This window comes from Chiloscyllium plagiosum, chromosome 29 (genome assembly GCF_004010195.1).
Source record: "Chiloscyllium plagiosum isolate BGI_BamShark_2017 chromosome 29, ASM401019v2, whole genome shotgun sequence".
NCBI classification, from domain to species: Eukaryota; Metazoa; Chordata; class Chondrichthyes; order Orectolobiformes; family Hemiscylliidae; genus Chiloscyllium; species Chiloscyllium plagiosum.
This window is the reverse complement of record NC_057738.1, coordinates 29,080,377-29,104,620: the sequence shown is the minus strand read 5'-3', so window position 1 is coordinate 29,104,620 and position 24,244 is coordinate 29,080,377. Positions and strand designations below refer to the sequence as shown.

Below are 24,244 nucleotides of genomic sequence, written 5' to 3'. Positions count from 1 at the left end.
AAGGAAATATATCCCTGGTAGTGGGGTCCGTTTGGAGGTGGCGGAAATGTTGGCGGATGATTTGGTTTATGCGAAGGTTGGTAGGGTGGAAGGGGAGTTCTGTCCTTGTTACGGTTGGAGGGGTAGGGTCTGAGGGCGGAGGTGCGGGATGTGGACGAGATGCATTGGAGGGCATCTTTAACCATGTGGGAAGGGAAATTGCGGTCTCTAAAGAAGGAGGCCATCTGGTGTGTTCTGTGGTGGAACTGGTCCTCCTGGGAGCAGATACAGTGGAGGTGGAAGAATTGGGAATATGGGATGGCATTTTTGCAGGAGGTAGAGTGGGAAGAGGTATAATCCAGGTAGCTGTGGGAGTCGGTGGGTTTGTGAAAAATGTCGGTGTCAAGTCGGTTGTCATTAATGGAGATGGAGAGGTCCAGGAAGGGGTGGGAGCTGTCAGAGATAGTCCAGGTAAATTTAAGGTCAGGGTGGAATGTGTTGGTGATGTGATGAATTGCTCAACTTCCTCACGGGAGCATGAGGTGGCGCCAATGCAGTCATCAGTGTAGCAGAGAAAGAGGTGGGGAGTAGTGCCGGTGTAATTACGGAAGATGGGCTGTTCTACGTAGCCAACAAAGAGACAGACATAGCTGGGGCACATACGGGTGCCCATGGTTACCCCTTTGGTCTGGAGGAAGTGGGAGGATTCGAAGGAGAAATTGTTAAAGGTGAGGACCAGTTCGGCCAAACGAATGAGAGTGTCGGTGGAAGGGTATTGTTGGGGACGTCGGGAGAGGAAGAAATGGACGGCTTGCAGGCCCTGGCCCGGATAGAGGTGTAGATGGATTGGATATCCATGGTGAAGATGAGGCGTTGGGAGCAGGGGAAACGGAAGTCTTCGAGAAGGTGGAGGGCATGGGTGGTGTCTCGAACATATGTGGGGAGTACCTGGACTGGGAGGGATAGGACAGTGTTGAGGTAGGTAGAGATGAGTTCAATGGGGCAGGAGCATGCTGAGACAATGGGTCGGCCAGGGTGGTCAGGCTTATGGATCTTGGGAAGGAGGTAGAACCGGGCAGTGCGGGGTTCCCGGACTATGAGATTGGAAGCTGTGGGTGGGAGATCTCCTGAGGTGATGAGTTCTGTATGGTCTGGGAGATGATGGTTTGGTGATGGGGGGCGGTGAGGTCATGGTCGAGGGGGCGGTAGGAGGAGGTGCCCTTGAGTTGGCGTCTGGCTTCAGTGCGCCAGACTACCACTGCACCCCCTTTAGCTGCTGACTTGATGGTGAGGTCGGGATTGATAACTTGTGGAAATTTCTGCTCCTCTAATACTGGGTGCACTGCTTGAATCTGTGGTTGTTTCACAATCTGAATAAATAGCTCATATCTTGGCCAGGGACTGACTTCATCCTGATTCCAGTTTACACCCCTGCCCACCCTCTCACTACAGGTCACAGCTGATGTTCATGTTTAACACTCCTGATCAGATCCTAATCCTGTATTTTCCTCTCCACCCCTCTTATTGTCAAGGCCACTACCTCAGTTTGTGTTTGACTCTCTTGGTGGATGAAAATCACAAATGCCAATAATGAAACAAACACAGAGATTGCATTGTACTATGTCAATTAAATTCGCAATTAAAACCAAGATGAACTGACTTAAATGCTCAATGCAATTTAAGATTAATCACAATTTTTTAAACAGTTTTTTTAATTTCAACTTGAATAAACTAAAATGTGATTGTTTACTGTTGGGAATGAATCATGAGCTAACTATTGTTTCATCATGATAGGTTACTTGAAGAGCTCCTCAACAAATTCAAGAGCAGTATGCACTTACAGCTTACCTGTTTTCGACCTTCAACACGAAGCATGGTAAAGACTTGATGGTGAAAAGGCCTGTGGTTGTGTGGGTACCTTATACAGCATGACAGAATTTAGCCCTCTTTTAAAAATGGTTCTACTATCTGTATTTCTCCCAACCAACTTAAATTAATACTTAAACCACTGAAGTAGAATTCTAAAATTCCTACAGTTTATCCATAGTTTCCTCGATATTTGTCATGTATACTTTAAAAATGTAATCTGCAAATCTTAGTGGTTTAGTGACATAATCAGAGTTTTGGACCTGGGAATGGCACAGTTTTGCAAAGTTGCAAACATGAAAAGAAAAGTAGTCAGAAGAAGGCATTCAAGACAGTGATGAGTCCAGATCCAAAAGAGAATGTTGCAAGCTTACTTTTTAGTATTTCCCACATGTTATTTTTAGGGCCTCTTAAAAGACTTGATGCATTAAAGCAGACAGTACTTTTGCTGTTTTGCCATCAGTAAGTTTAAATAGCAAGAATTGTGAACATTGTTGGATTTGTAATGCTTTAAATTCATGGAAGAGACTTCATTTGAGAGCGTTTTCTGCTAATTAATTTTCATGTATTTAGCGAACTTCATGTATTTCAAAACTTCTGTTCATCAAAAATGCAAATAAATTCAGTACAATGTTTTTGTTTTGTTTTGTTTCGTGTTTCCACCAATCTCTCAATGCCTTCATAAAACTAATCATAATTTTCTTGATCATTAACTTAAAATAATCGGAAGAGATCAAACGAAGAGATCAAGCATCAACTAGTGTTAGCATATTATAGGCTTATGACTAACTTCTTGGAGTCAGAACATGATTGCACCAATTATGATCGCAAAGCATCTGTTAAAAATATACAAGTATTTAATTGTGATCATAACAGGGATAAATTTAAGCTTGCAGTTATATTTTGCCTTGTGCTCAAGTACCATGTACTTAAATCATCATTCTATGCCTAAACAGGTCATTTAACAGAGCTGATACAAATTTTGAAGATTTTCTATGTATTTATCAAAGTTATGAAAGTAAACAAACTGAAATAGTACAAAACGGGCATAGTTGTAAAGTAAATGAACAATAATACATATTCTTGAAATTCTAACTTGCAAGAATTGTTAAGCTATATAGTTTCCAGATTTGTTTAAAATGAAACCCTTTTCACATTTGTCAAAATTTTAACACTTTCTGGCCTTCCCATCATCTGCCTGTCATCTTTTCTCTAATTTCCCTTACATTTCCTATCTTAGTCTCTTTGTCGTACCTAATGACCTATAATTCTGACATTTTCAGTGGAATCTAGTGACCTCCCTGTGGCAGGTTGAGGCTGTCAAATGGGCAATCAATACCCTTGTGAGAGGCTAATATTCATGTAACATTAGGCAGGTGGGTGGGAATGGAGAGCAGGATGGAGCCCAAAAAGTAAATGCTGTCCATGTGCTTGTGGGCTTCCAGGGAAAACCTCTCACTCGTGGGCACTCCTGATCAAAGGATCTGCCTCTGACAAATTGGGGAAGCCATGACAACATTGCAATCAGCTGCCACAATCCTTGACTGTCAACCCGTTACCACAATCACTCACCTTGTGCCCATATCCATGGGCAATCCTAAACCTCAAGTGAGTACAGGTGTCAGCAATAGGTGCAGACAAGTTATAAGAATGGGTATAGACCACAAATGGGCAATATTCCTCCATGTCTATCAATGACTTGACATACAGGAGAATATTGTGTCCAGTTTGGATGCTCGCGGAAGGATATGATAGTAAGACAGCACATAAGTAGTTCCCTCAGATGTCACCAATTTGGAGAACAAGGAAAATTTCTCAACAGAAGCAAGAACATTGATTATTTCTGATTGCAGGTGTTCAGAATGGGAGGGGTTCTGATGAGATAAATATAGGAAAAACTATTTCCAATAGTTTCTGAGGTAGTAGCTAGAATGTATAAATTTAAGATCATTGCCACAAATACATACTAAGATGTGATCTACAGTGCCACAAGCAGTGATAAAAGTAGAATCCATAACATTTTTAAAGGAGTTGGATAAATATTTAAAAACAGACAAAAAATTAAAAAGCTATGAGGAAAGGATGGGGCAGTGAAGCTAAATGGATAGGGTTTGATCTTTGGTGAGAGGCTGAATAGGCTGGTGCTGTTTTGAGTGTCAGAGGCTGAAGCGTGACCTCTGAGGTTTATAAAATCATGAGGGGCATGGATAGCATAAATAGACAAGGTCTATTTGGGGTGGAGGAGTCCAGAATTAGAGGGCATAAGTTAAGGTGAGAGGAGAACGATTTAAAAGGGACTTAAAGGGGTAACTTTTTCATGCAGAGGGTGGTGCGTGAATGGAATGAGATGCCAGAGGAAGTGGTGGAGGCTGGTACAATTACAACGTTTAAAATTCATCTGGATAGGTATATGAATAGGAAGGATTTAAGGGAAATGGGTCAAGTGCTGGCAAATGGGACTATCTGGTCAGCATGGACAAGTTGGACCGAAGGGTTTGTTTCCGTGCTGTACATCCCAATGACCGTGCCATCAGAGTGAACTAAATGGCCTTCTCTGCTGTAAATCTTTATGATTCTGCAACATATTCCTGTAGGGAATATGAGGAAGGAATGTAGTCAGGAAAACCAGATCTTAAAATCTGAGGCCACTGACAATTGCTGGTAATTTTTTATGTGATCAGCTTTACTCTGCTGTTCATAATGTTGGTTTTCAAGTGCCTGAAACCGTGCTTCATATTGGATTCCTAGACTGCGGCCTTTACTAAACTTTTAAAGGTTTCTGGGTTAACGTCATACCCTGAACCAAAGATTGAAAAACATATCACTGAAATGTTTCCTGTTATCAGCTGGCCATTGAATGAGTGGGGATCCCATTTATCTGACCTGCGGACATGTCCAGTACACTGGAGATGCACCTGCACATCTTTGACTGTAACGCTGGTTATGTTGGCGTGCTGCACCACATTGCTGTTTGTTGCTGTGCCTTACCATTCAATTTCCATGAAAGAGAGTGTATGTTGTGGTGTAATCTTTCTAATTGCTTCACGCCCTGTTGGTGTAGAGTCCAAGTTTCACATAGAAAACATGTCGTGAGCAAAACGGCACTGCACACCCACGGTCTGTCTTTGGTTTCAGCTTTTAATCTTGGATTGATAGAGGCAGATATTCTGTTACATCTTTGCACCTGGGTGAGATCTGCCAGATGTATCTGAAATATGGGGGTGGATATTTTAGGATCAGTAATTAGCTTCTAGAATGTAGGGACCAGAGCCACAGTTTAACGTGAAGCAGAACCCATTGTAACAGATGAAGATGTTCGTGGCAGACTCACTGGAGGAGAGTAACTGCATTAGTCGATGGCAAAAAAGGGTCAGGAAAGGCATGTGTCACAGCTGAAGCTGATGAAGCCAAAGATTCATAGAAAAGCAAACATGCTTTAATCAGATGCAGAAGATCAACAAAAATAGGAGTCCTACTTAATGAGTAACATTGATCTTGGAAGTTGGTAGGGAAGGTTGCTAAAAAAAGATGCAGCCATTAAAGTAGACTGAACAATTACCATGTTAAGCTGCTACATAAAACAAAAGTCTAATATTTATTTACTCTATTTGTTGACCAATCAGTAGATTTGTAAATTTTGATAAGGCTACAGCTTAAATACTCTCCTCACTTGCAATCAGTAAAGCAGAAGAAAAATGTCCAGAAAGATAGAAGTTTAGAGAAGACCCACAATGCTGATTGCCAAATGTTAAGGTGGTTTGGAGCACAATTTCAAGTTAAACTGTTCTTTTTGGGCAAAGGTACAAGTTGAAAAGACATGATAAGGACTAATGGTGGTTAGGATGCATTTAGGTAGTATAGTATTCAGAATGACCTTGCAGAGATCATGTCGGAGACATAATTTAAGGAACAGTCTGGTCCTGGAGGAACTGTGACTGGACAAGTGAAATGACCTTTCTCACTGCTGTGACTATCACTCAAGCATAATAACTGACAAAGACCTCTGTATAGACTAGATTTCTCACTCTTTTGCATACTAATGCACATCTGCATGACAGAATGGCAAAGTAAGTTTCTGAAATTAATAGATTTACCTTATGGAATTGAGTGCAATGAGTCTCAAAAATCAATTGTCTGTCCATGCCAGAAATTAATAGTAGAATTGTTTTGACAAGAAACAATTTTATTAGTAGTAAATGTCTTCCCATAGTGAAGACCACACTGCTAGAAATCAAAAATAACACAACATCAATAATAATTATTGATAACAATGGAAAATGGGACAAAAATTCATGAAGGTTTGAATGCCCTCCTCTTAAATTGTATGTTCGGACAGAAAGTGCATGAACCTTTCCGAAAATCTAAATAAACGGTATCATAGGTATTATATTCTCTCCCTCAGGACAGTGGTTAGCACTGCTGCCTCACAGCGCCAGAAACCTGGGTTCAATTCCCGACTCAGGCGACTGACTGTGTGGAGTTTGCACGTTCTCCCCGTGTCTGCGTGGGTTTCCTCCGGGTGCTCCAGTTTCCTCCCACAGTCCAAAAATGTGCAGGTCAGGTGAATTGGCAATGCTAAATTGCCCGTAGTGTTAGGTAAAGGGGTAAATGTAGGGGAATGGGTGGGTTGTGCTTCGGTGCGGACTTGTTGGGCCGAAGGGCCTGTAAGTAATCTAATCTAATCTTAAAAAAAAGTCATGTTAAATCAGGTTATTGGACGAAATCTGAACTGTTATTTTGTAAAAGATTGTTTTTTTAAAACATTTGAAAGTCATACTATTTGCAAGGTTAACACCCCTATGTTCTCTGAAATGTAAAACACTCAGCATAATTTATGACGTTAGTAAAAGAGCACAATTACATATATCCAGCAGTGTAGCAACTGGTCAATATTTTAATTTCAGTCTCTTAAACATGGTAAGGGTTTTTAAGTAACTTATTGCATTACTCAGTGAGTCAAAGCATGTGCTGAAATGCAATGGCTGATCTATGACAGCAGGTCTAAAAGGTGAAGATAAGCTGCAATGGGATTGAATTAATGTGGCATGAGATTCTGTACCCATTTATGATAATTAAATTTTAAAACGTTCTATTTTATTCCTAGTATTCAAACATTATCTTCAAGTCAAGTTAGGATAGAGCGGTGTAAGAAGCTTTTGTGTATAGCTATTTCGTAGTAAATCTATTTTATTGAACAAAATGTTCCAAACCAAGCAAGGATTTGAACTTTATCTTCATGAAGCTTTCTATCTAATAACCAAGATGGTGGCCCCTAAAGTTTGGCATGGACAATGGTGCATTGAAAAGGAAATTAAAGGTTTTGAATTTGTGTAGAATTTTTCATGGCCTAAGGGCATTCAAATGTGCTTCATAATACTTTGTGAAACATCATTGTAGGCAAACTGCACACGATAAAATCTAGCAAACAATGAGAAAAATTACCAGAATCTCTTTGTTAGGAAATACTATTGAAGGGTAATTGTTGACCAGGGTACCAAGAAAACTCTGCTGCCTTAGTACCTCAAAAGAGTGACCTCTGTATGTAGCCTCATCTGAAAAAGAACACTGTTAAGGGTGCACCATCTCCTTATTGCTACCTATATTGTCTTCTGAAATCTCCAAGCTAAGTCCAGTACTTCAGTACAGTAACCAAGATTATAACACTCAGGAAAACAATAACAGTTATGGAAACCAAATATCTCCTGCTATTATCAGTGTTTAGTCAGATCAGAGACTGATTAGCAACAGGTTTTGTTTAAATCTTTGGTTATATGTTTATCACTGGCAAAGCTGGCTTTTTATACCCAGCCCTGATTATCTCTGTGATTTCAGAGGACAGTTAAGAATGAAAGACATTGGTGTAAGTGTGGAGTCACATACAGCTACTCATTCCTCAAGAACAGTCATGAACCAGTTTTTTTTTTAAAACAATAATCAGCAGCCTCATAGTCACTACTTTTAAAGTGAACTTCAGTTGCTGTGATGACTTTTGGCTCACATTCTCTGATGTAGTCTAGATTTCAATGTTACTTGTTCAGTAGCATCACCACAACACTACTGTGAGGAGAAAATGAAGGTTTTAGAATCATGACTCTTAACGATTTCAAATCATAACATTAAGATGTTGCTCTTTCACGTATCCCTATCTTTGCAGTAAAAAACATTAGAATGTTTAAGGGATAGAGATTAACATATTTACCAGTAATTATGCAAATTGTCTGTAATTTTAACTTCCATTAAAAACTGAAAACAGTAAGGAGTGTCAAATTAAATAGTCCATTAATTGAAACAGAACGTTGGAAAAATTCAGTGGGTCTGGCAACGACTGTGGAGAGACTAAAACAGAGCTAACGTTTTAAGTCCAGCATGACTTCTTGAGAACGTCCTCAGAACAGTTCTGAAGAAGAGTCATACCAGTCTCAAAACATTAACTCACTTTCTCTCTCAACTGATGCTGTCAGACCTGCTGATTTTCTCCAACATTCTGTCTGTTTGTTTGAAGTAACGTCTGGTTAAATCTACTTCTGTCAGCCACCTCAGGAAACTCTTGCCAAAAATTCTCCACATTATTAGATAAACAGTGATAACTTCAGTAACAATCGCTTTGTTACTTGTAAAGGAAGCAGTGTGGCTAAAACTTCAGGTTTAAAACAATGACCAAATGTTGGATTAACATGTTATATATTGTTACTTCTCGTTACATGTTTCAATTTAATCCAGAATCTTACCATGTTTGTAGTGTTCTGCCCTTATTTCATTACATTCTTCATGTTGTTACCACTGCAGAGTGAACTTCACACTTTAACTGTATTCAGACTTCGTGGAATGGCATTGCCTTCAAGAGCTTTGTATGTTTTTTCTCAGCTCTTTGAATACATAACCCTACCTATGATTCTCCTATATATAGATCAAATTTAAAATTAGTGAATTCAAGATCATCTAAATTTGCAAATGAGCTGCATGAGAAAAGAAGGAATGATTTTTTTGTTAGGTCAATCATCATGAGATACCACCTCCAGTCTCTGGGAAATCATTATTCACACTTAAAAGATTAACACAGTACATGCTTAAAAACATTCAGTGGGGAAAACACAGACCATGACTCTTAAATGCTATCTTGGTAGCATCAGTTTAACTGGTATGGTTTTCCTCTTAATCAAGTGGAATAAATTATTCATACACCACAGCAGACTGTGCTGTCACATTGCTTCACGAAACACAAATGCCCAGGATTTTCTCTAATGAGGCACTCATTACATGTTGACAAAGGATTCCAAGCCAAATGCATTTAGTACACCAATTCAAGCATTTTGCAGAAATCTCAGGCTAGCGGTGCACATTTGGACAGGGAAAACTAGTTAATAATTGCATGTATAAATAAATGTACCATTCATTTGTGACCTGGGATTACACCAAGAAAGTAATGCACATTATTACTAACCTTGTTGGTCGATGAATACTTATGTGCAAGACTGTCAATCTTTGGATATAAATCATTGTTAACTCAGAGTACAGGTAACATAGTGGCTGTACTACTGGGATAGCAATCCAGGAAAGGAAATCTGCCATGTTGATCCAGTCTGGCCCATGTGTGACTCTGGTCCCATCCCAATATGATTGATTCTTAACTGCCCTCAGAAATGGCCAAGAAAACCATTCAGTTATATTGAAGAAGGTGGCTCACCACCACTTCCTCAAGGCAAAATTAAGCAAAGAGAACAAATGTTGGCCTTGCTGGCAACACCGACGTTACGTAAGTGGTTATAAAAATAACAATAGATATGTCTCATATTTTCCTCCCAATTTTCAGAAAATTGTTCCCTCAAATATACCAGCTTGATTGACCTTTTCAAAAGCTGAGATATTCAGACTGCTGCCGGTGATACAGAATGTGGAAGAGAACTTTTCTATTCTGCGTCAACCTGTCATAGTCTTAAGAATAAAGCTTCAGCTTTTATAATGTAAGTAAAACAGTTCTACAGCTGGAAGGTTAAGTATTACGTTCATGAATGTTTGTGCTTGATTCAAAGTGCATGTGATGAACATAAAATGAAAGCATACTACTGTGGATGCTGGAGGTATGAAGTAAAGACCTGCTGAGTTTCTCCAGCATTTTCAGTCTTTATTATATGTCTGTTTTGGAGGTTTTAAAATCTAATTATGACAAGCTGAAACTACTAAAGGCGATGATGCTTTTTTTGCTACCCTCCAGCATCAAGTATAGTTACTTTAAATGTAGAAATCATAGAAACAGGAGAAACTAAAGCAAGTCCAACCTCAATTTTCTTGCTCTCGGTGATCTGTAGTTAAAATTTCTGTACTGCAGATGGTAAAACTATAGCCTTTTAAGAATTAAAAACAAACCTTATCCTTTTCACTTTCCCCTTTATCTCAATCTTTCTCTCTCAGCTCCCTCCTTTCTACTTCCAACTTTGATACTGAAGAGCTTTCAATAAGCCACCAAATTCTATCTATATCTTACTGGAAAGCAACTCTATTGGTGGATGTTTCTTTTGAAGCCATGAAGCTTGCTTTGGAGTATAATATGTACAGATAAATTGCCTTGATTTTGTTCTTGTAAAATCAAAAGGACTGGAATTTTAAAAAGATAAAATTGAAATACTTATACAATGGTATGACAGGTTCTAACAGAGAAACTGCCTTTACTGCCTATTGAAAAAGAAAATGAAAGCCTGGATAAGTTGTAATTTCCTCAGTGAATCGTTGGGAACCTTGTTTTCACCACTTTCAACACTCCATTTCCTCACAACCGATTCTATTGTTCCCCCTGGCTGTTGTCTCAGGCTGAAGCGAACTGTTCTCAGTGTCAGCATGTCATTTGACTTTGTGCTGAGCTTCAGATCCCATAACCTCTACCCAATGCATTGTTGGCTTCAGCCTATTTTTATTGCTCTGCTGGCAGTGTCCTTCCTTACATTGACCGGAGCTCATCCTCAACTCAATTACTGTATCCCGACCTGCATAAAGTTTGATCCAACCATTACCCTGTAAGCGGTGATCTACATTGGCATTCTGTCTGCTAACAGCTCAATTTATAATTCTCACTCTCATCTTTCTCACCTCTCAAATTTCCTGCTCTTGGTGATCTGTTGTTAAAATTTCTGTACTGCAGATGGTAAAACTAGAACCTTTTAAGAATAAAAATAACTTTATTCTTTTCACGTTCCCCTTTATCTCAAGCTCTCTCTCACCTCCCTCCTTTCTACTTCCAACTTTGATACTGAAGAGCGTTCAATAAGCCACCGAATTCTATCTGTACCTTACTGGAAAGCAACTCTATTGATGGGTGTTTCTTTTGAAGCCATCAAACTAGCTAGCTTGCTTTGGAGCTTATTATGTACAGCATAGTGGCTCAGTGGTTAGCACTGTTGCCTCACAGCGCCAGGGACCTGGATTCAACTCCAGGCTTAGGCGACTGTCTGTGTAGAGTTTGTTCATTCTCCCGTGTCTATGTGGGTTTCCTCCGGGTGCTCCAGTTTCCTCCCACACTCCAAAGGTGTGCAGATTAGGTGAACTAGCCATGCTAAATTGCCCATAGAGTGTTTAGGGATGTGTGGGTTAGGTGCATTAGCCAGGGGTAAATGTAGGGTAATGGAAAGCGTTTGGGTGGGTTGGTGTGGACTTGTTGGGCTGAAGGGCCTGTTTCCACACTATTCTATTCTAAAAAATCCTTCCAGGCATTCTCCCAACTTCAAAACCTCAGCTGGCCCAACAACTCTGCAAGGAGCCTGCTTTCCTCTAATAGTTCCCAACTCATTCCACCCATCCCCAGCAGCTTTGTCCCCAGCAATTTAGGCCCTCTAGAAATCATTCCTCTCCATGTCATCTTTGTTTCAGGCAATCTTTAAAATGTGCCTAAATTACTAAACTATTTGTCATTTTAAAAAATTTGCTCATGGGAAAAGAGCATCGCCAATTAGGCCAACATTTATTACTCATCCCTCATTTTCCAGAGCACCATTTAAAAGTCAACCACATTAATGTGTGTCTGGAGTCACATATACACCAGACCACACCAAGATTACATTCCCTGCAGGACATTAGTGAAACAAACAGATTTTTACAACAATCTACAGTGGTTATATGGTCACCATTAGGCCACCTCTCTACTCCAGAATTTACTGAATTCAAATCCCACCATCTGCTATGGTGGGATTCAAATTAATATTGCCAGAACATTGTCTGAAGAACACTAATCCAGTGACATTACCACTGTGCTACTGCCTTCCCTGTGATCCATTCTTATTTGTTCCAGTTGCTTATTACTTGTTCTGTCTTTTAATAAAAGCTCAATATAAACTAATGTTCTTAAGTCCCATTTGTAATATGTTTTGTGGAGCACTGATTATCAGTGTTTGGAACCCCAACCATTCACAATATACATTAATGTTTTAGATGAGGGAAGTAAATGTAATCTTTTCAAGTTCGCTGACAATACAAAGCCAGTTGGAATGGTGAGCTGTGAGGAGGGTGCAGCGATACTTCAATGTAAATTGAACAAGTTGAGTCAGTGGGCAAATGCTTGGCAGATGAAGTATAATATGGACAAATATGAAGTTATCCACTTTGGTACCAAAAATAGAAAAGCAGACTATAATCTGAATTGTGATCAATTGTGAAAGGGAAGGTGCAATGAGACCTGGGTGTCCACATACACCAGTTACTTCAAGAGTGTAGGTGCAGTCGGTGGTGAAGCATGCAAGTAGCATGTTGGCTATCATTGCTAGAAGATTTGAGTACAGGAGCAGGGATGCATTGCTGCAATTGTACGGGGCCTTGGTGAAATCATACTTGGAATATTGATCTCTATCTGAGGAAGGATGGTCTGGCTATGGAGAGAATGCAACAAAGGTTTTCCAGACTGATTCTTGGGATGGCAGCACAGACATGTTGGGATAGTTTGGATTGGTTAGGACTATGTTCATTGAAGTTTAGAAAAATGGGGCGATCACATAGAAAACTATAAATCACTAACAGAATTCAACAGAGTAAACACATAAAGGATAGTCCAGATGACTGGGAGTCCAGAACCAGAGGTCATGGTCTAATAATGTGGGGTAGGCCATTTAGGACTGAGACGAGGAGAAATTTCTTCACTCAGAAAGTGGTGAGTCCAGGAATCCTCTGCCACAGAAAGCAGTTGAGATTAAAATATTGAGTGTTTCCAAGAAGGAGTTAGACATAGTTATTAGGGCTAAAAGAATCAAAGGATATGGAAAGAAAGAGGGAACAGGGTACGGAGTTGGATGAGCCATGATCATATTGAATGGCAAAGACGACTTGAAGAGCCCAAGGGTCTACTCCTGCTCCTGTTATCTGTGTTTCTATGACTGTACGTAGACATCATTTTGATGCCAATTAAAGACAGTACGTTTTAACAATCAGTGGAAATTTCCTAGAAACCATGTGCAATGTCTATCTTTATAATAAATTTTGAACAGGACAGTTGGATCTGTGCCCAAAATCTTTGAGCTATCTATTCTTTTTACTGAAATCTTTTCCAGCTAACTTTTGGTATTTTTTGAGGAGTTAGAAAGCAAATTGATACAATTATAATCTTCAGGTTTTTTTGGTTTGCGGTGTGCTTCATTTGTATTGTGGACTATGGAGTTCCCATTTATAGCTGAAAACGACTACTTTCGGACAATCTGCCTATTTACATTCTCTCTTTTTTAATTTGGTATAAGATTACTGTGCATGTTAAGATACTCACAAGTTGATATTATTTAAAATAACCTCTTATTGGTGTCTCATAACCTGTATTATGCATTTTAGAATAATACATTACAATTTTCCATTTCCTGCAGTCTGTTGTAAACAAGACAAGTTTCCTGTATTCAATGCTTTGATCTTTGTTGTGTTTTATTACAATATGCATCATAGGGGTTTTTTTGGTTATAATTTATTTAAAATATATCAGAAAATAAATAGTGATGGAAAACCCTTTAGAGGTTCCAAATAAGGGGAAATATAAACTATTTGACTGCTATTTTAGGAGGCTTATAAATTACTATAATGTCCTGTTGGTGTAAAAATAGCTTTACCTTTAATAAACAAGATTTTTTTTTTCAGCTCATTTTTCTCGCTTGGATCATTTTAGCTGCACCGAGGGTAATTTGAATCCTCCAGAGATTCAGAAATTCCTAAAGTTGTGTGGATAAATGAGCAGGAAGAGTTTGCTACTCAGCAAAGCACTGCACCTTGAATTCCATCGATCTAGATGGCTGTCATGAGTCTGTCTGTACATTGTAGAATTTTCACTCTGTATGCAATCAGTATTCCAGGTGCAAATTGTATTAAGACTTCTATCAGTTTTCCAAATTTATTTTAGGATTCAAGTTTCCCCTTGAATGTAAAATCACCAGTGAACCAACTCAGTCAAGTAATACTTTAGAACAGCAGGGTGGCTCGTGGTTAGCACTGCTGCCTCACAGTGCCAGGATCCCAGGTTCAGTTCCAGCCTCGGGCAACTGTCTGTGTGGAGTTTGCACATTCTCCCCTTGTCTGCGTGGATTTCCTCTAGGTGCTCTGGTTTCCTCCCACAGTCCAAAGATGTGCAAGTTAGGTGAATTGGCCATGCTAAATTGCCCAAAGTGTTAGGTGCATTTGTCAGAGGGAAATGGGTCTGGGTGGGTTACTCTCCGGATGGTCAGTGTAGACAGGTTGGGCTGAAGGGCCTGTTTCCACACTGTAGGGAATCTAATCTAGAACATCAAAAATTTGTTAATGCAGTGGTAATTTGATGCACTTTTATTATCACAGTTGAAAATGAGTTTATTCCATATCCCAAATAAATCTTTCTCATCTGAGTCTGTTCCACCAATTGTGAGTAGACCTATTTTAAATAATAATCATTTAATACTTACATTGGTGGCAGTAATCCTTTTCTTAGTAAATTAAGTATGTTTTTAATATCTTAGTTTCCTTGACCTTTTCTTTAAAAAGGCTTAATTTTAAGAAACCACTCAGAGGGCTGCAAATGGACAAATTTAGAGAAAAGCTTGCGACAGTGATTACTTTGACAGAGGGGCACGCCCAGCTTTACTAACAGGACAGACTTCCTTTTCTTTAGACTAGGACAAAGATGATTTTTAAAAAGACCAAAAAAAACTGTGGATGCTGAAACAAAAACCAAGATTGCTGGAGAAACTCAGCAGGTCTGACAACATATTGCGGGATGGTGTAGGAGGGAGGGGTTCAGATTTGTGGGACTTTAAGACTGGTTCTGGTGAAGGTGGGACTATTACAAATTGGATGGTCTACACCTGAACCAGACTGGAACTAATATCCTTGGAGGAGTTTTTGCTACTGCTATTGGAGAGGTTTTAAACTGATGTGGCAGGGAGCTGGGAACCAGAAGAGAAGACGAGTAGACATTGAGGTGCAAACTACAGATTGTACGGACCATGAAGTGAGCATTACCAAGGGGAAGAGTAGACAGAGAGCAGATGAATACAAAAGAACTGGTGGCCTGAAGTGCACATACTTTAATGCAAGGAATATAGTGGGTAAGGAAGATGAACTTAGGTTTTAGATTGGTGCCTAGGAGTATGACATTCTTGCAATCACAGAGACTTGATTGAAGGAAGGTCATGATTGGCTACTAAATGTTCCAGGATATAGATGCTTCAGAGAGGACAGGGAGGAAAGTAAAAGTGGGGGTGTGGGGTGTGGAGTTGCATTGCTGGTCAGGGATGATATCACTGCTGTACTAAAGGAGGATACTGGAGGGCTTGAGAAGTGAGGCACTATGGGTGGAGCTGAGAAATAAGAAGGACGCAGTTACATTGGTGGGACTGTATTACAGGCCTCCCAACAGTGAGTGTGAGGTAGAAAAACAAATAGGTAAACAGATTATGGAAAGATGTAAAGGCAACAGGGTAGTGGTGATGGGAGATTTTAATTTTCCCAACATTGACTGGGATATACTTAGTGTCAGAGATCTAGATGGGGCAGAATTTGTAAGGAGCGACCAGGAAAGTTGTCTAGAGCAGTATATCAATAGTCTGCTGAGGGAGGGGGCCATATTGGTCCTGGTGTTGGGGAATGAGCCAGGCCAGGTGGTAGAAGTTGCAGTGGGGAGATTTCTTTAGGAATAGTGACCACAATTCTGTAAGTTTTAGAATACTTGTAAACAAAGATGAGAGTGGTCCTAAGGGAGGAGTACTGGGCCAAGGCCAATTATATCAAAATTCGTCAGGAGCTGGGAAACGTGGTTTGGGAGCAGCAATTTGAAGGGAAATCCACATTTGATATGTGGGAGGCTTTCAAAGACAGATAGTGCAGGATAGGCATGTCCCTTTGAAAACAAGGGATAGGAAAAGCAAGATTCGTGAACCATGGATGACAGGAGAAATCGTGCAACTAGCCAAGAGGAAAAGGGAAGCATACATAAGGTCCAGGCAGCTAAGAACAGAGTGGGCCTTGGAGGAATATCGGAAGAGTAGGACCAATCTTAAAATGAGGAATCAAGCGAGCTAAAAGGGGTCATGAAATAACTTTATTGAGCAGAATTAAGGAGAATCCCAAGGCCTTTTATTCATGTATAAGAAGCAAGAGGGTAACTAGAGAAAGGGTTGGTCCACTAAAGAATAAGGAAGGAAGGTTGTGTGTCGAACCTGAGAAAATGGGTGAGATTCTTAATGATTACTTTGCATCAGTGTTCACTGAGGAGAGGGACATGATGAATGTTGAGATTAGAGATAGAAGTTTGTTTACTTTAGATCATGTTGACATAAGGAGGGAAGATGTGTTGGGTAAGCTAAAGGATATTAAGGTGGACATATCCCCAGGACCAGATGAGATCTATTCCAGGTTGCTGAGGGAGGCGAAAAGGAAATAGCTGGGGCCCTGACAGATATCTTTGTAGCATCCTTAAATACAGGTGAGGTGCCGGAGGACTGGAGGGTTGCTCATGTTGTCCCCCTGTACAAGAAGGGTAGTAGGGATATTCCAGATAACTACAGACCAGTGAGCCTGTGGTGGGAAAGTTGCTGGAGAAGGTACTGAAGGATAAAATCTATTTATATTTGGAAAAGAATGGGCTTATCAGTGATAGGCAACATGGTTCTGTGAGGGGGAGATTGTGTCTTACCAACTTAATAGAGTTCTTTGAGGAAGTGACCAAGTTGATAGATGAAGGAAGGGTTGTAGATGTCATATATATGGACTTTAGTAAGCCATTTAATCAGGTTCCCCATGGTAAACGAATGGAGAAAGTGAAGTCACATGATGTGTAGGGTGTTCTAGCTCGGTGGATAAAGAACTGGTTGAGCAACAGGAGACAGAAAATAGTAGTTGAAGAGAGTTTCTTGAAATGGAGAAAGGTGACCAGTGATGTTCCACAGGGATCAGTGCTGGGGTCACTGTTGTTTGTGATATACATAAATGATCTGGAAGAGGGCACTGCTGGTCTTGTAAGTTTGCAGATGACACCAAGGTTGGTGGAGTAGCAGAAAGCAGAGGGGATTGTCAAAGAATAGAGGATACAGATAGGTAATAAAAAAATACAGATAGACTGGAGAGTTTGGTGGAGACGTGGCAGATGGAGTTCAATCCAGGCAAATGTGAGGTGAAGCATTTTGGGAAGTCTAATTCTAGAGCGAACTGTATTGTAAACAGAAGAGCCATAGGAAAAGTTGATGAGCAGAGAGATCTGGGAGTTGAGCTCCATTGTACCCTGAGGGTGGCCGCACAGGTGGATAGAGTGGTTAAGTGGGCGTATGGTATGCTTGCCTACATCAGATGGGGTATTGAGTATAAGAGCTGTCAGGTCATGATAAAATTGTACAAGGTATTGGTTCGGCCGCATTTAGAATTCTGTGTACAGTTCTGGTTGCCACATTACCAAAAGGATGTGGACACTTTGGAGAGGGCGCAGAGAAGGTTTATGAAGATGTTGCCTGGTATGGAAGGTGCTAGCTATGAAGAAAGGTTGAGTAGGTTAGGATTTTTTTCTTTAGTAAAAAGGAGATGGGGGGGGGGACCTGATTGAAATCATGAAGGGTGTAGACAGGGTAGATAGATATAAGCTTTTTCCCAGGGTGAGGGTTTCAATAACAAGAGTTGTGGAATCATAAAGGTGTACAGCATGGAAACAGACCCTTCGGTCCAACCTGTCCATGCCGACCAGATATCCCAATCCAATCTAGTCCCACCTGCCAGTACCCGACCCATATCCCTCCAAACTCTTCCTATTCATATGCACTTTCTGTTATGAAGGGCTTTTGTCTGAAATGCCGATTTTCCTACCCCTCGTATGCTGCCTGACCTGCTGTGCTTTTCCAGCACCACTCTATTCTAGACTCTGGTTTCCAGCATCTGCAGTCTTTGTTTTTATCTTCCTATTCATATACCCATCAAAATGCCTTTTGAATGTTGCAATTGTACCAGCCTCCACCACTTCCTCTGGCAGCTCATTTCATACATGTACCACCCTCTATGTGAAAAAGTTGCCTCTTAGGTCTGTTTTATATCTTTCCCCTCTCACCCTAAACCTATGCCCTCTAGTTCTGGACTCCCTAACCCCAGGGAAAAGACTTTGTCTATTTATCCTATCCATGCCGCTTATAATTTTGTAAACCTCTATAAGGTCACCCCTCAGCCTTTGACGCTCCAGGGAAAACAGCCCCAGCCTGTTCAGCCTCTCCCTATAGCTCAAATCCTCCAACCCCGGCAACCTCCTTGTAAATCTTTCCTGAACCCTTTCTAGTTTCACAACATCTTTCTGATGGGAAGGAGACCGAGATCACGTGTTCAAGGTGAGTGGTGAAAATTTTAAGGAGGATACACACGGAAAGTACTTTACACAGAGAGTGGTAGGTGCCTCTCCATTCCTAGAAACCAGAGTTTAGATCAGAGTGATGCTCCTCGGATGCTGCCTGACCTGCTGTGCTTTTCCAAACACTTCAACCCCAGGGCCTCAACATGGACTTTACCAGTTTCCTCATTTCCCCTCCCCCCACCTTACCCTAGTTCCAGCCTTCCAGCTGAGCCCTGTCCTACCTGCCAATCTCCCTTCCCACCCTTCCTTCTGACCTATCACCTCCATCCCTACCCCCATTCACCTATTGTACTCTTTGTTACCTTCTCCCCAGCCCCACCCCCCACACCATTTATCTCTCCACCCTGGAGTCTTCCTGCCTCTATTCCTGATGAAGGGCTTTTGCCCGAAACGTTGATTTTCCTGTTCGTCGGATGCTGCCTGACCTGCTGTGCTTTTCCAGCAGCACTCTAATCTAAACGCGTGGAACACATTGCCAGTAGAGGTAGGCACGGTAGATTTATTTAAGGTATGTCTGGACAGATGCATGAGTAGTTGGAGAGCAGAGGGATACAGATGCTTAGGAATTGGGCGATAGGTTTAGACAGTGGATTTGGATCAGATCAGGCTTTGAGGGCCAAAGGGCCTGTTCCTTGGCTGTAAATTTTCTTTGTTTTGTTCTAAATGTGGAGAGAGAAAGCAGAGTTAACATTTCACATCAATGATCCTTCTTCAGAACTTTATTTGTGTTGGGTATAATTTATGCATGGAATTCCTTACTGCTTTACGCTGGTTTGGATGTACCCTGGAAATTGTTGTGGTTCTGTTCGCCGAGCTGGAAATTTTTGTTGCAGACATTTCGTCCCCTGTCTAGGTGACATCCTCAGTGCTTGGGAGCCTCCTGTGAAGCGCTTCTGTGGTGTTTCCTCCAGCATTTATAGTGGCCTGTCCCTGCCGCTTCCGGTTGTCAGTTTCAGCTGTCCGCTGTAGTGGCCGGTATATTGGGTCCAGGTCAATGTGTTTGTTGATGGAGTTTGTGGATGAGTGCCATGCTTCTAGGAATTCCCTGGCTGTTCTTTGTTTGGTTTGCCCTATAATGGTAGTATTGTCCCAGTCGAATTCATGTTGCTTGTCGTCTGCATGTGTGGCCACTAGGGATAGCTGGTCGTGTCGTTTCGTGGCTAGTTGATGTTCATGGATGCGGATCGTTAGCTGTCTTCCTGTTTGTCCTATATAGTGTTTTGTGCAGTCCTTGCATGGGATTTTGTACACTACATTAGTTTTGCTCATGCTGGGTATCGGGTCCTTCGTACTGGTGAGTTGTTGTCTGAGGGTGGCTGTTGGTTTGTGTGCTGTTATAAGGTGTGCTGTGTACAAGGTATTCGCCAAAAACGGATACCCGCGCAATTTCATCAACAGATGCCTAAGAGAAAGACAACGGAACGAGGACATGCCACAACCCAAAGGACTAGCCACACTACCATACATCAGGAGCATTTCAGAACTGACAGCCAGACTACTGCGACCACTAGGACTTGTAACAGCACACAAACCAACAGCCACCCTCAGCCAACAACTCACCAGTACGAAGGACCCGATACCGAGCATGAGCAAAACTAATGTAGTGTACAAAATCCAATGCAAGGACTACACAAAGCACTATATAGGACAAACAGGAAGACAGCTAACGATCCGCACCCATGAACATCAACTAGCCACGAAACGCCACGACCAGCTATCCTTAGTAGCCACACACGCAGATGACAAGCAACATGGGTTCGACTGGGAAACACTACCATTATAGGGCAAGCCAAACAGAGAACAGCCAGGGAATTCCTAGAAGCTTGTCACTCATCCACAAACTCCATCAACAAACAACATCGACCTGGACCCAATATACCGGCCACTACAACGGACAGCTGAAACTGACAACCGGAAGCGGCAGGGACAGGCCACTATAAATGCCGGAGGAAACACCACAGAAGCGCTTCACAGGAGACTCCCAAGCACTGAGGATGTCACCTAGACAGGGGACGAAATGTCTGCAACAAAAATTTTCAGCTCGGCGAACAGAACCACAACAACGAGCACCCAAGCTACAAATCTTCACCCAAACTTTGTACCCTGGAAATATTAGCACAACCTAGTAGACATCCTGCAGCATATTTATGTTTCTCATCAGCATACTTCCATCTGCTTAAGATGATAGAAATATGAATGAGGAGCAGATATAGACAATTCAGTGCTTCAAGTCAGTTTACCATTCAATAACATCATGGTTTGTGTTCCAAATTCCACATTCCCATCTATCTCTGATAACCTTCAATTCCATTATCTAACACAAATCTATTTTCCTCCACCTTAAAAATATTCAATGACCCCCACTCCACTGCCTTCTGAGGCAGAGATGTGCATCAAATCAAATCTGCTGGGAAAAGTGTATTGAGGGCTGAAGAGAGGTTGGTTCTGTTGAAGTACCACATGTGATATACTGATCATGTACCATTGAGGATTACTGTTTTCAGCCTTGGCACTTATTGTTATGTCTCTGTAGCCAGTGAGCATCAACATGGTGCAAGCTGTCTCATAGGTTATATTGAAACTTGCCTTTGTCATTGGCTAGTGTCTCCCAGGTATGGGAATCGATATCCAGGGCTATCATGTCACACTAGCAAGCATCCTTGAAGAAGCTGTGGGCATCTGACTTGTTGTCTTGTTCCATATGCCTCACAATTCAGAGAGTCCTTGGGGTCTGTGACCCAAAATGTGTCCAAAACAACAAAGTCCCTCTGTTTGCACTTTGAGAGCTTTGCCTTTACGTGGACAATCACATTTGTGATTATATCCTTCAATTCGATGCCCAGAATGCGCCAGTAGCAGGAAAGAGTAAGTTGTTCCTTGATATCTTTATGCCATTCGTGTTTCACAGCCATAAAACAGGCTGCTGACAACATGTGCTTCATAAACCAGCATCCTAGTCCTAAGAAGCAGCTTGATGTATTTCCATACATAGTTCATGAGAGAAATATATTTCCACATTTAGTGCTTTCCACATTTACTTCCCTTATCTTGTGAAAGCACAAACTTACATTAAGATTTTGATGATTGTGTGTCTGCAATCCTTTTCTATGTCCACTTGTAATTTTATCCCAAGTATTCAAGTGACCATTGCAAGTATAATTACCAAATATCCTTAATCAATTCCTAGCAGGAATCACTAAATTGTGATCAGATACCAGAACCACACCTAGTGTTTCTTCATCCCCTTCATAAACTATGAACATTGATGACATTTTTAGCAGCTGACCACAAACTATACTTTCAATGAGCACTCTACTGTGAACATTCCAGTTCTATGCCTTAACTGCTGCTTTTAAAAAAAACTAAAAGTCACCATGTAGCATAATTTTAAAATTAAAGAATAGAGAAGTGATCTGCATATTGCATAAAGTAGTGAAAAGCAATGAATCATTTCCAAGCAATGATCCAAAAAAAGAGAAGTGCAGTTGGGCCTGTGTTGTTTTTAAATCAAGATCGCATCCAGTTTATGTTCACCACTGCGGTAACGTGTTGTGAATTGTCTCATGCAAAATATTCTTCAATCATTTTAAGAAATTTTAAGATTTTAAGAAATCCCTGCCTTCAATTTAAATAAGGAAGACAAGCAGGAGACTGGAAGAACACAGCAAGCCAGGCAGCATCAGGTGTAAACCTTCGGGTTTTGGGTGTAACCCATTCAGGACCTTCCAATTTAAATAACACACAGATTTCTTGCACCAGGCAATTCTTTGGTAGTCTTGGATGATGGGTTTACTGTGAGGAATTGGATATTGTCAATGATAACTCTATGCCAGTATTTAAGTCAACAGCAGTTTTAACTGTAAAAGTCATCAGACTCTGTTGTCTTCCAATGCACCCACGCACAAAAACCAAAACTGCAGATTGCAATTCCACTCAAACCTCTTTATACTTTGATTTTTCAGGCTGAATCTGGTCATCAAAGAAGCTGCCTGACAGAAATGTGGGAATGCAGAGATTAGTTTGCTAGCAAGGTTGGAATTCTTTTTGTACCACCCGGTAACAATTCAAACATGTAGCACCCATAGAAAATTAGATGGTCTACATGCAATCTGTGAAAAAAATAAAGCAGAACTTTTCTTTCTTTCCAAAGACACAAAACTACTGGACAATTGCTTTTAAAGCTGAATGACCACTGAGTAGCACAGTGATTTAAAATGCTGCCCATACAGATGTGATGGAACACTTTCTCTCTCAGCTATAAGAGTCCTTTTTACATAGACAAACGTCCAAGTAGTCTTAACAGACTTCTTGGTGTAGTGAAGTCATTTATTTTTCTGACTTTCAGAGTTTGCAAGAATACCTCGAATGGGCAATGAGGAACAAGAGACAATCACAGAGAAAAATTTAATCTAGTGTTAAAGCACACTGTTTGGGAGAGAAATAATGCATTATCCTGTACTTAAGTACAGTTTATTTGATCTGGGAATGGCTTATTGACACTGGACACCAGTTTTTAGCATTAGATGCCTAAATTTGAAAATGACAAGTTCAGAACAGCCTGAGGTAGAATTAGATTCTCTCAGATTCTCAGAAATGCTTTTTGCTGGACTGTTTTGGAAAATTTTAAATGGCACTGTCTGTTCATTTCAGCTGATGGTAATCATTATTTCCCCTCTTTATAATTGACTCACTTTCTAAAAAGGAGGTTAAAAATGTGTTGCTGGAAAAGCGCAGCAGGTCAGGCAGCATCAAAGGAGCAGGAGAATCGACGTTTCGGGCATAAGCCCTTCTTCAGCCCTTCTTCATTTTCTAAAATGATGATTCACAAAATTGAATAGTCTGTTGCACTAATTATTCTTAAAGTGAAATGGTAAATGTCACCAATACTTTGGGAAGATTGACAACGCCTTGAAATACATGCAGAAGAGATTTACTGGAAAGATTCTGGGATTTGGGGATTATTCTCCAGCTGTTAAGAAAATAGCTTTATAGCAAGGGCCAAGAAAAGAATGAAATTTCTGTTCAATTTATTTTTTTTTATAACTTGCAACATTTTCTTAAAAATCAAATCTACAGCTGTACTTAATATATTTGTGAAAATCATTTGGCTGAAATGTTTTGCTACATACTTCTGAACAGTGCTACTGTGGTTCAAGAACTCTCGCCATTTGTGGTCACAACTCAAAAGAATTGCTGTTCATATAAAGTTTCAAAACTGCAATGCAGATATTTGGGATAAATTGCAAAGTACTGTGAGCTCTTCCAAGTCCTTTTATTATTTTTTTTGCCTCACTGATCTGTGCTGAGCTCTATTATTGTACTTGCTGGCTGTGATTGTGCAACATCAGCAAGTTCATAGTGCATGTAACTTTGTTTAGAAACTGACTTCAAAAAATATGAAGAATTTGTGCTTGACATTGTTTTGATACTTTACACATACTGGGACCAGACAACTGCTGGGTATTTTCTACAAATATGAATTTAATTTCTCAGGACCATTGAGGCTTCTGAGTAGTAAATAGAAAGTTAGTATGTCATGAAAAAAACAATGTGCACAAGATGTTAATAAGATGTAAATTTTCTAGATACGGTTAC

At 40.6% G+C, this 24,244-nt stretch overlaps 1 protein-coding gene across 6 annotated transcripts in view; it reads left to right on the top strand.

Moving 5' to 3' along the window:
- Window positions 1-2,480, top strand: part of exoc2 (exocyst complex component 2) — a 318,264-nt gene extending 315,784 nt beyond the window's left edge. For all 6 annotated transcript variants that reach the window (XM_043719385.1, XM_043719383.1, XM_043719382.1 and 3 more), the window contains one exon: window positions 1,774-2,480. In XM_043719385.1, the coding sequence (XP_043575320.1) occupies window positions 1,774-1,867 (94 nt within the window). In that variant the 3' untranslated portion in view covers window positions 1,868-2,480. The remainder of the gene's footprint in view (window positions 1-1,773) is intronic.
- The last annotated feature ends 21,764 nt before the right edge of the window (window positions 2,481-24,244 follow it).